The sequence below is a fragment of the Metopolophium dirhodum genome, chromosome 9, assembly GCF_019925205.1.
Source record: "Metopolophium dirhodum isolate CAU chromosome 9, ASM1992520v1, whole genome shotgun sequence".
Taxonomy (NCBI): domain Eukaryota; kingdom Metazoa; phylum Arthropoda; class Insecta; order Hemiptera; family Aphididae; genus Metopolophium; species Metopolophium dirhodum.
Genome location: NC_083568.1, coordinates 9,188,048 through 9,200,661, shown reverse-complemented (window position 1 = coordinate 9,200,661; position 12,614 = coordinate 9,188,048). Strand labels below are relative to the sequence as shown.

At 29.3% G+C, this 12,614-nt stretch overlaps 1 protein-coding gene, 1 long non-coding RNA gene and 1 pseudogene across 5 annotated transcripts; 1 reads left to right on the top strand and 2 right to left on the bottom strand.

Annotated features, from left to right (window-relative positions):
- The first annotated feature begins 15 nt into the window (after positions 1-15).
- LOC132953000 (DDB1- and CUL4-associated factor 13) lies at positions 16-8,277 on the top strand. 4 transcript variants are annotated; one of them, XM_061025539.1, is made up of 9 exons: positions 16-209; positions 4,704-4,867; positions 5,938-6,320; positions 6,387-6,558; positions 6,628-6,775; positions 7,016-7,169; positions 7,241-7,387; positions 7,603-7,766; positions 7,866-8,277. In XM_061025539.1, exons 2-9 carry the CDS (start codon positions 4,798-4,800, stop codon positions 7,951-7,953), a joined length of 1,326 nt encoding a protein of 441 aa, XP_060881522.1. In that variant the 5' UTR covers positions 16-209; positions 4,704-4,797; the 3' UTR covers positions 7,954-8,277. The 4 variants fall into 4 exon arrangements, with proteins under 4 accessions (XP_060881522.1, XP_060881521.1, XP_060881523.1 ...); XM_061025538.1 differs by lacking the exon at positions 16-209 and adding an exon at positions 4,357-4,584; XM_061025540.1 differs by lacking the exon at positions 16-209 and having other exon boundaries at positions 4,642-4,867; positions 7,866-7,980; positions 8,093-8,277.
- On the bottom strand, positions 8,241-9,101 carry LOC132953003 (uncharacterized). The gene is made up of 2 exons (XR_009665545.1): positions 8,520-9,101; positions 8,241-8,394 (listed from the first exon to the last, which is right to left on the bottom strand). It is a non-coding gene; the product is annotated as an uncharacterized LOC132953003 (long non-coding RNA).
- Positions 9,102-9,315: 214 nt separating this feature from the next.
- On the bottom strand, positions 9,316-11,380 carry LOC132953001 (uncharacterized; annotated as a pseudogene).
- Positions 11,381-12,614: the final 1,234 nt, after the last annotated feature.

Genomic DNA, 12,614 nt, shown 5'->3' with positions numbered 1-12,614 from the left:
AGTGAACGATAACATTACTGATTATCTGTGTTGGATTGTGGCACCTTAGCACACGAACATAAAATAATAGCTATAATTGCTGATCATATACGTATTTGTGGTTTCCTATTTTTTTTTTATAAGTGGTTGATTTCCCTTCATCAGGTCATGCGAAAAGTGATTGAGCGTACGAGTAATTCCCAGTATTTCGGTGGGTGAATACGGTTGAAGTAAGTTTTTGTTTGCTGTGTTACTTAGGAAACCAATGTGCCTAGTACTAAAGGATTTTATTGATAACACAGAGGACCCAACGGACATATTCGTTTACAAACGATTAACATTTCTATAATTAATCAAACTTAATTATTTATTTTTTTTATATCTCTATTTAATCACTAACCTACAACTATCTAATACTATATATATATATATCTAAAGCAACAATATGACTAATACGGTTTCTGTTATTAAGCATGAAGTTTTTTTTTTGTTTTCTTTTTCTAAAAAAAAAAAAATTTTTATAATCAATCTATTTTACAGTAAGATACCCGAATACGCAATCGTAGATTTCGAATTTTGCAGCTACAGCCGAGATCACTTAATACTCATATCGGGCGCCATCATGGGCCGATACCAGCCGGGTATCATCACAAAACTAGAGGGGCGCGCATTATTTTTTCAAGAAAATCGAGCCATAACGGACAAAGAGTGGAAACATTTAGTGAAACATTTTCAATCTATATTTAGGGACAGACTTAATTTACTATACCCAATACTTGCACATCTTTACGATTCTGATCATACTCTTTCACCAAACCTTACGCAGCCCCAAAGCAAGCAGCAGCTAGACAAATATGACGCAATATTAACCTGGGAGGGTAGTAAGTACCGATAAACAAATCCTCCAACTTACTGGATGGTAACTTTGTATTATTACTAACCGATTATGGGGACAACCAACCCATAGCATCCATTCCGATAGGAAAGTACAAAAAGAACGGGCGATCGCTCAAACTCGACGAGGCACACACTCTTATGTGTAGCGATCTCTATTTTCACGGGGGGGCTTGAAGCTCACGACCCCCGAGCAGACGTCCAATGGACAAGGTGCCTGTTTTTACAACTATATAAAATACATAGGGATGTCATTAACGATGCGGTGTGGGCAAAACAAAATAAAAAGAGAAATATTCTCCCCGCACCAATATGATTTATATTATACAATTAGTTTACAAGGGTTATGGGTTTTTATTAATTAATAATATTAATTACGTTTTTTCTTATTTTATTATTATTATACTATATTACGGTATTTAAGATTTTATTATCAAATTATTTTATGAGGGTTACGGGATTTTATTAATTATAAAATTATTTTATTATCATTTTTTTTTTTTTTGCTATTTTATTTATTTTACACTCATAATCATATTACTTCTTATTAGTAGTTTCCTGAACAATGGAACGGGTATATTGAATACTATTAAGTTAAACTTTTATTATAGAACTATATTTAACTAATAAGCTGAAACGATTTTCAGACTTATACTTCTGATAATACCATTCACGTCGGGAACTTTTCGATACTGCCCCGACGAACAACTAACACGACACCCTGGCCTATACTACGAGAACCGGGGACCTTTGAAACTTATTACGTCTCAATGGGACCTAACTGCATATATTAATCTTGCTAAGTATAAGGAACGGTTTGTTTATATTGACGATATTATGAACCAAACTGAAACACTATGTATGACCATCGCACACAACGTCGATAACAATTGTAAAAACTTAGTGTACACAGCTAATAATACTATAGTAAAGGAACTACGTAAAAGAAGGGAACTAGTAATAGAATCCATAGAACATAAAATTTCCAAAAGAAGTACAACGTTAGGAACAATAGCAAAAGCAGCCAGATTAATATACGGAATATGTAAAAAGATTTACTTTTAATATAGGACAAACGCACGACGCGACACAAACAAAATTCGTTAAAGAACAAATAAAAATAGTTAAATTACAAACCAAGTTTGACGAATACGAAAACTATAATACAACTTTTGTATATAACGAATCTATTAATATATCTAGGGAACAACAAACAAAAAATTACTTGTTAAAACACTTCGTAATTATGAATTTGTTAATAACAAAACATTTGTTAGAAACCAATACATTACTCGAAATAATACAACAAGCAAAAATAGGAATAATTCAAACTAGTTTAATATCTCCACGCGAACTTTTAGAAAACATTAAGGACATTAAAATGTCATTACCTGGGGGCACCGATTTACCTACTGATTTAGACATACAAAATATTTACGAATTAGTAAAGCTCTCAGACATTACTATATACTATGCAAATGACAACTTAGTGCTTATACTTACTTTACCACTAATCTATAAAAATGATTTTATTTTGTATAATTTAATACCTGTGCCAGTGTGCACCGGAAACGATTGTTATTATATAAAACCTAGTAATAAGTATCTAGCTATAAGTAAGACGAAAGAACACTATGCTCTTTATGACGAATTTTATTACACACATTGTAAACACGCTAGAGACTTCCTTTTGTGTCCTGAAGGTAATCCATTACATCCACGTACTAGTAGACCAGCGTGCGAAGTACAATTACTCCAAGATCCTATAAAAGTTCCAACAAGCTGCGAAATCATGCACGTAAAAATGGGTACATCCATCTTTCACAAAAAACGATTCAAAAACGAGTGACTAACTATGACATAGTATTCATCACCTGCGACGATGATTACAAAGGCTGTCTCGTTTATAAAAACTAAATTACAGACCACCTCGTCGTGAACATTTCATATCTACTCCCAATTCTCATACAAACTTTCCTAAATCCACCTCAAATCCCAATACCGATAAACCATCATATGCTGAAGCTACTTCCTCCAATCATAACCATTCCCACTTATCTCCTAATACAGAAACTTTATTTACATCCTTTATTACCGAGTTCACTGCAATCATAAAATCCCTCCTGTCTCTGCTAACGGCTTTATTAAATAAAGGTAAATTGTAATTCCATATACCGTTATACGTCCACCATAATATATTGTATCATTTCATTTTATATTCTTATCTAATTATCTAAATTATGCTAGAATAAGATACTATCTATTGTAAACCTTATCTATATTATATATTGTAATAATTGTCGAACTATAATAGTTATATACTGGAAGTTTTAATAAAAAAAAAAAAATTTCAAATATTGACAAAATACGTAAAATTCAAATAAAGGTGCAAATTATTTTAAGTTAGAAATTTGTACACATTTTTCTTTTTAAATCGAAGAATTGAAAATACAATACAAAATCCTTCATACGCTTGTCTATCTTTATCAAAAAAAAGTCTACAAGCAAATCAAATTAAATTTTTATGAGCGTTTGAAGTTTTTACAAGATTGGATATTCACTCGATTTCTCATGTAGAGATTTTGTTATTTTGTTGTAATTCATAAACGAACTGTAGATACATGTAAATTTTACTGAATGTTTGTATTTTTATTTTCAATATACCATACAATTTTGAAAACATTTTGACTCTTTTTGAGCCGTTTGCGAACTTTGTCAGATTTCAATTTTATTAGTTTTTTTTTTTCTGTAAATATCAATAAAATACAAGGCTCCTGATAGGTAGGTATATTGTTACAACAGCAGTTGAAAAATATATTGGCACATTTTTTTTATAAGCATTTAAAGTTTGAATTTTGACAAAATTTATAAAATGTTCTACTTTTAAATCTAAAGATTGAAAATTTAATACAAGATTCCACGTAAATAGGTTATCTACAAATTACTTTATTCACAATAATATCATCAAATATACTTAGTAATATCAATATATCATAGGCTGACTGTCTTCGCTCAGAATCGTTTTTCTTATACAATGATTTTATATCATTGAATTCATATTTAACACCATCCAATACAGTGACCCATTTGTAACCTACTTTTTAAATTTAAATATTGATAAAAGAAAATTTAATACAAGGTTCCTCTATCTATTTGTGGGTTTTTTTACTCTAAGATTACTTAAAAACATAGAAAAAACGATTCTGCGCAAATGCGTTTTGTCTATGTTGCGCATGGGTCAGAGAGAGAAAACAAGTAGTGCGCTGACATCCTTTTAAGTTTCTATAGTTAAGGATTGAAAATTTAAAACAAAATGTATATAGGTACTCAGTTTTTTTTATAGATATTTTAAGTTGTAATTTAAAAATATTATTTTGAAGTATATTATTATATTTTCTACACACAATAACATTGTATTTTCAAATACAATTTATAGCAATATATAACAAATAAACCTTCACTGACCATACTTAACAATAGGCACAACTAGACCTCTAAAACGTTAGGTGCTTTAATTGTAAATGCCTCACAGAGCATAGATGTTACTAGTGTTACTTCAAATAATATGAATTATGAATAATGTGGTGATGTACGTAATAAAAGTTAAAAAATTTAAATATTCAAAAAGGCACGAAATTTGAATGATTGATAAGCGAAAAGTGATAACCATTAACCACATTGGACCATCACGCTACTACTCTGGTTACTTCGGTGATTATCTATGGTTCTCACATCGCACATCGCATACTTATTATCACTTATCATTAATTCATAAACCATAATAGCAAAAAGTCAACAGTTATAACACTCGTGTTATGCGTCTTTTATAGCGCTTCAAATTCCAATTCTTGAGTATTGTCGCTTACCCTCGTGGTGTCCCGCTGATGATCAACTGTCAGTTATTATTCGCAAAATTATTCGATCATGAAAGTCAAGGTGTTGAGCCGGAATCCGGATGATTATTTGCGTGAGACGAAGCGGGATATTCAGAAAGGTGAGTTGAACATTTGTTTTGATGTTGGGCTTATATCTGTATTTTTCTGTAAAGTTGACCACATTATGGGGACTGTAATAAATAATAATTCGATTTGTACATTTAAGTAAATAGTTTTTTCAATTTAACATTAGGTAGGTACGTAGAAACATCCACGTTTTAAATAATTTATATTTTATTCTATGTAGTTGGTAGAATAAACTGTGTCAACAAATTTAAATGTGTTCAGACTTATACATGATTGATTTATGTTTGGTATATATACATCTTTTAAGAAAATTATTTTACAAATTAAATCATTTATCATACCATTTATATTGCAATCGTAGATACCTATGTTGTCATAAAATGTACTTTGGGTAAATATTTTTAAATTACTAATTGTATTTATTTACCTACCTAAATGATCAAATTCATGCGGAATAGAAAATGTTATTATATATTTAATTCTTTATTTTTAATGAGATTTTTTATATTAATTTTATTAAAAAAATACAGGATGAGCTACCATGTTTTGTCTCTCTACTAGTCTTAGCTGTATAGAAAAACGTGCCAATCCATTTTATATAAAGTTATTCATATATCATATTGAATAACTAATTTCATACATCTCTAATGCTTCCTATACATGTCTTGTATTTTGTGCTCATATTACTTTGGCAAGAGTGTAGTCAGTTTATTTGCTTATTTTTTTTTCTCGCCTTATGGGCACTTCGCTCCTAGTTGGTTTTGGTAGCAAGAGTATATAGCCAGAGGTAGTATACTAATTGATCAATTATATCTTTACCTATAATTATTATTTTTACTTTGTTTAGGTAGATTAGATTATTACTTACAATTATTGTTTGATTAATTATTTTAGTTAAACAATTAGCTAATTGTATTAAAACAAAATATTTTTAATAATAACGTAATAATCACATAATGTAGAGTCTTAATTAGAAAAGAAATAATTCTCCAATTTTAATTATTTGAAATATTTATTATGAATAAATATGAATAAATGATTTTCCATCTCTATTCCCTATTATTAATTAATCTTATAATTTACATTTTAAATTATTTTTCAGTTCCTCGGAATTATGACCCAAATCTTCACCCTTTTCAATCATCACGTGAATATGTTCGTGCTCTTAACGCAGTGAAATTGGAACGAGTTTTTGCCAAGCCATTTATTGGTAATTTGGATGGGCATCGTGATGGTATTTTCTGCATGGCCAAACATCCTAAATCATTATCAACATTAGCTAGTGGTTCTTATGATGGTGAAGTACGACTTTGGAATTTAACAAAAAAGAAATGTATTAGTAGTATAAATGGCCATGACCGTTTTGTTCGTGGATTAAGTTTCAACCCTGATGGCACAAGATTGTTTAGTGTTGGAGATGATTCTACCATCAAAGTTTGGAATACTGAAGAATTGGACACACCATCTCATACATTCATATCTCAAGTATGTACAACTAATGTAGTATAAATTCCATTTATGACAATATTGTTTAAACTATGTTTATTTTAGTCTGTTTTATATGGTATCAGTTGTCAATGGTTAAACGATAAAGTATTTGCTACTTGCGGTGATGTAGTACAACTATGGGACATTACTCGAAGTCAACCAACATCAACTCTAAAATGGGGTGTTGATAGTTTACATCATATAGCTTTTAATCAAATTGACACTAATGTATTAGGTATTATATTTTTATTTTATATTTGTATATAATACATTAGTTGTATAACTGTATAATAAATATTCATAGCTTCATGTGCAAGTGACCGCAGTATAATTCTTTATGACACCAGGGAAGTGAAACCAATGCGAAAAATAATAATGAAACTCAAAACCAATCAGTTAGCCTGGAATCCAATGGAAGCATATGTGTTTACTGCTGCCAATGAAGATTATAAGTAATTAATAATTTTATATTAACATCTATTCCATGAGAGAATAATCAGTTTTCGTGTATCACAAATGATTCGATTGGCGCGTCAAGAATCACCTGATCAATCTAATCCCAGGAAGTTGGTGGAAGATGAGCAGCACTGACAAAAATAGGTCGGTAGACTGATTATTCTTTCATGGAAAAGATTATAAGTACAAATTTTTACTTACCAAATTGTTATTGATTAATTATTTTATACATTTAGTTGTTATTCTTATGATACACGGAATTTAGAATCTCCAATAAATGTGCATAAGGATCATGTGGCTGCTGTTACTTGTATAGATTATGCACCTACTGGTTTAGAATTTGTCACTGGAAGCTATGATAAAACCATAAGAATTTTTGAAAGCCATCAGGTATTTATTCATCTTTTTGATAGTCATTATTCATTTTAAAATATCAATTTTATATTTGTCAAAAAATTTAGGGACATTCGAGAGAAATCTATCACACTAAACGTATGCAACATTTGACTAGTGTAATTTGGTCATTAGACAATAAATTTGTTTTAAGTGCATCTGACGAAATGAATATAAGAATTTGGAAAGCAAATGCTTCAGAAAAATTAGGAACAGTAAGTCTATTTTTATTGATTATAATTTAAAATGGATATCATGTACAAATTAACATTTTCTTATGAGAAAACCAAAAGTTATAATTGGTTGCCGAATCTATTTGGCCAATGTAGGTACTTGGTAGCTAGAATTCATAAAAATATTTATTTTGTTACGTTGAACTTTTAAAAATAAATTAAATATGAAACAGTTATTTACTAAAATTTTGTTTTAGTTAAGACCCCGTGAAAGAACAGCATTAGAATATAATGCCACATTGAAAGAGAAGTTCGCTGCTCATCCACAAGTAAAAAGGATTGCTAGACATAGACAGGTGCCTAAACATATCTATCATGAACGTAATCAACAATTGGAATCTAAGAAAAAACTTAAAAGAAAGTGAGTTGTCTTTATTATAAATAAATGATATATAATAATAATAAATTAATTTATATATGTTGGTATATACATTATAATTATTTTTATGTATATTTTCAGGGAAGAAAATGTCCGCAAACATTCAAAGAAAAATAGTATTCCATACGTCTCCGAAAAAAAGAAAAATGTTGTTTCGGAAGTTGCTTAAACTATTATTATTCTTGTTTATTTCAAGGTGTTTATCAAATGTACATATTATTGTCAATAAATTACATCTTCAATAAAAAAAAAACCGTATCAACATTATTAGTAATATTATATTTAACTCTTGATTATTCACGGAATAGGGAGACACACAACCACGGATACGCAAATTCCGCTATTAATCCAAAAAATACAAAGTGAATCAAAAATGCTTCTATTATAATATTATTAAAACAATCATGTTTAATATTGGATAGTATTTAAAGACAATGTAGATAAGTACACAATTTATTTTTATTTAAAATTATATTTTAATATATATAACTTACATTTATTTTTTCAAAAATCCATATTTTGTACTTAAATACTATTTTTAGTACTGTTGAATGTAGATGGATCCTCAGAAGACCACGGATAATTCTCAAAGTGTATAATCGAGAGTTTACTGTATAATAATTTCACTATGTGTTAATTAGATGATGCCATTTCAAAGTTTAACATTTGTGTCTATCATTTGTACAATTTAGACATGATAAAACAGCTTAATTTTAAATATTATGTTTAACTCACATTTTGAAATATAAGTAGAGTTTGAATGTAGGCATTTGCTCTTTTTTTTATTACAATATGAAGATCAGCTATAGAGTTGTTTCATACTAAGTTGTAAGTTTGTAATACACACACTTTTTTAAATTTCTTTTTGGTTTTATTATTTAAATTAGAAAATAATTTTGTTACTAATATTTTGTTTTATAAAATGTGTTTTATCTTTATATTTGGAATATCTGAAAATGTACTTTACTTTATATAAACCATGACAAATTAGATAGGTATCATCACAGTATTTTGATATGCATCCTTCGCTCTTTACTTTGCCTTTATCTCCATTTCTTATTGGCTATCAATCATACATACACACATATATAACAAAGAACAAAATCAACCAATGAGAAGTGGAGAACTACGATATAGGCCGGAGGTGAAGGAGATGCATATCTACTGCGCAAAACTAGTACAACTGTCATGATACCTATCTAATTTGTCATGATATAAACTATAATGTGAGAAAAATTTAATTAATTTTGTCATCCGGTTACGGAAAAGAAATAACAAAGCATAGAGTTATTATAGTAAGCATACATTTAAAAATTAATTTATACTGAAATCTAAGTTGAATCACATTTGAATGGAATCTGGAAACCAATATATACTATATAGGTATACTAAGTATATTATCATGATCACACTTTGTATTTATAAACTTAATACCTACTTAGGTATACATATTATATTTATATTAAATTTTTAAACATTTATAACAATTAATAATTATAATTATATATTAATATAATAATATGTAAACGGATTGTTACATCATAAGTATATTGTTTCTGTAATATCTGTAAGTATTCATTATGTAATTATATAATTATAACATAAAAACAAAACTTAGTTGTCACCTTGTTGAAAGCTATTTTATTTTGTTATATAATAATGATTTCTTAAGCTATGCAATTTTGAAATTTTTCGTGCACTGACGGATGATCTGATTTACTTTATCTTCGGAAGTCAGAATGTGTAGGGCTGAAGTGGCCTTGATCAGATTAACAACATTTTTACATTTCTGAAGGAACTCATCATCAAATACCTGAAAAACTTTTGGTTTGCCCTCTGTGATAGCTATCTCATTGGCCATGTCTATATATCCTTGTATTGCCGAAGCTTTAAAATATTTCAATTCATCTGAAATATATGGTTGATATATAAACGCGCAAAAAGGGGCATGATCGCCCATTTTGAGGAATGTATTCACTGCTAATTTTAAGTTATAATTTTCAAAACGCTTGTCTATTCTCTTCAGAGTACATAGTCCGGGTTCCCTGCTCAAGATATCTACAACCATCGCGAACCCTTCCATTTCAGCCATCATAAAATAGTCCATGGTGATCTTAGAGATAACACTTAGCTCGTGATTTGATGTTTTTGATAGAGTTTGAATAGTAAGAAAAATCTCGTTTTTCATTTCGAACCATCCACACATCTGACGGTTGACTACTTCTGCGAATCGTAGATTGGGATCTAAAGTTTCTAAACTTTGATTATTTTCATCTACTAAACATGCTTTGGAATATACAACCTTACTCTTTTCAACCCATTGTCTTATGTTTGGTTTTCTGGTTATAAAATTCCAGTATATGCCCATTAGTGTTTCAGCAATTTCTTCAGTAAACTCTGTATCTTTATAATCTTTTCTTAATACATAATCTTTGTCCCATTTGTCCATCCATTCTTCCGTTAATCCCTTATTATAGTTTATTATTTTAAAACGTGATTTAATCAACGTTTGATGAATCTTCGTGCTCATATTACCAAATCCAGCTAGTATCATGTTAATATATATATTATAAGGACTTCTGAAGCTCCAACTTGTGGTTTCTTTGATGCTAAGTAAAACAGAGACTTTTTAAATTCCAAGAGGTCCTTTGCTACAGTTGGTATGAAAAACAATGGTATTTCTTCCCTTGTTCCCATCCACGGCCCTACTGTAGAACTCGGAGGTGTCAAGATTGACACTGGCTGATACGAACCATTTCTCAGTTCTTTGACATAGTCCATCACTGAGTTTGGACTGCCCATCATTGGTACTCTATTGTATCTATTCATTTCTGAGATGATACAATATGTTATATGTATGATTATTATTTTACGTTTAGATTAAAAGCAGGCGGTAATTTGTCAGGAATTGATATTTGTGTTGCACTTTTACTCTTTCTGATTATAATAATATATTCAGTGTAATTTAAAAAAAAATGATAAACGTACCTGCCTATAAAATATATATTTTACAAGAATTGCCGTTGTCAACTGTCTGGTCGTCTCTGGTGTATTTCAATATTTGACTGTGTGAGGCGTTTCGAGAATTTCCACTTTCTAGGGTGAAACTACTGCCTAGTCGACTGGCAGACTATACTGGTCAGTAGTGGTCACGAGAATCGAAATCAATTGACTGTGATCTTTCAATTTCTGAAGAGTTTTATCTATGTGTGATTATGGCGAATTATAATGTGTAATAACTATTATGACTAACTAATATGAATTAATATTATATTATTATGTATCATGTAGCCACGTAGGTGTATTGTGTAGACGGTATAGACACAACTGAAAACACTATACGGTAAAAACAGTATGCATGAACATGACAAAGTAAATTTATTTTGTTATAGAAAATATAAACCATGGACCATCATTAAATAAAGAGCAATATTTGTTGTGTAATGTCATGGCCAACGATTAAAATCATATTATGATTGTGGTCATGCCACAGAGTTCAAGAGTCAAGACCTATTAAATATTAGTCGACCAATTAATAATATTATACAATATTTTACAACAGAATAATAATAGTGAGCAAGCCTATACAGAGATAAGGAGGCCAAACAGAAACATCATAGAACATAATATTGTTCTATGAAAATACCAAATAGGTACTATAATATATATTATTATGTCTATGAATTATGATATCTTATTTATAGTATAACTGTGCTTATAACTGTGCATCAGCCATAAAATTCAAATATCAATGCGACAATGCATATATTAAGTATAGCCATTGGAAAACAATGAAAAAAAGGGGATAAGTGGATGTCACTCTGCTGTACAGTAGGTTACAAGTGGGTCACTGTAATGGATGGTGTTCAATTTGAATTCAATGATATAATATCATTGTAGGTATACGAAAAACGATTCTGAGCGAAATCGGGTTGTCAGCCAAGGATATTTATTATATTATATTATATTATATTACCAAGTATATTTAATAATATTATTGTGAATAAAGTTATTTATATATTATAACCTATTTACGTGGAACCTTGTTTTAAATTTTCATTCCCTAGCCATAAAAGTTCATTTTATAAATATTTAACTGTAAAATAATTATTAAATTTTAAATTTGATAAATTTTGTCAAAATTTGAACTTTAAATGCTTATAAAAAAAATTGTGCCAATGTATTTATAATATTTTTCAAGTACTATTTTAACAATATACCAAGAGCCTTGCATTAAATTTTCACGCTTTTTTACCCAACAAATAACATTTTATTGATATTTATAGAAATTAAAAACTAAAAAAAAAATGAAAACTGACAATGTTTGTAAACAGCTCAAAAAGAGTCAAAATATTTACAAAATTGTATGGTATATTGAAAATAAAAATAAAAACATTCAGTAAATGCACTAGATTCACATTTTCATCGAACAAGATACTGTTGAAGAAAATCGAAGCAGTTTAACTGTCCCAAACCGTGATGACAGACACACAAAAAAAAACACACATCATTGTAAAATCAATACATCCATCGTTCCACTAATCCACTCAGAATCTAAAATGTTTAATCGATTTTCAATTCCTGTCCTGCGACAGAAAAGAGGTGCAGCCGTGAAGCTACCTATTAATTTTTCTTTTCATTTTAATTTATTAAAGGGCTCTACGCCTCTATAGTCTCTACTCCCCAAGTCTCCGTACCATATTATTTTAATCTTTTCAGTCTGATAAAAAAAAGTTTGATCTATTTTAACAAAATGTTGTGGAATTTTTTTTTTCGAAACGCAAAGATGGATTAATTATCATAAAAACAAAAACATAAAGTATAAAATAC

Excerpts from the sequence above, each read along its gene's own strand:
- LOC132953000 (XM_061025539.1), top strand. The coding sequence starts at position 4,798 with ATGAAAGTCAAGGTGTTGAGCCGGAATCCGGATGATTATTTGCGTGAG. Across the intron at positions 6,321-6,386 it reads CTCATACATTCATATCTCAA|TCTGTTTTATATGGTATCAG; the intron begins GTATGTACAACT and ends TGTTTATTTTAG. Across the intron at positions 6,559-6,627 it reads AATTGACACTAATGTATTAG|CTTCATGTGCAAGTGACCGC; the intron begins GTATTATATTTT and ends AAATATTCATAG.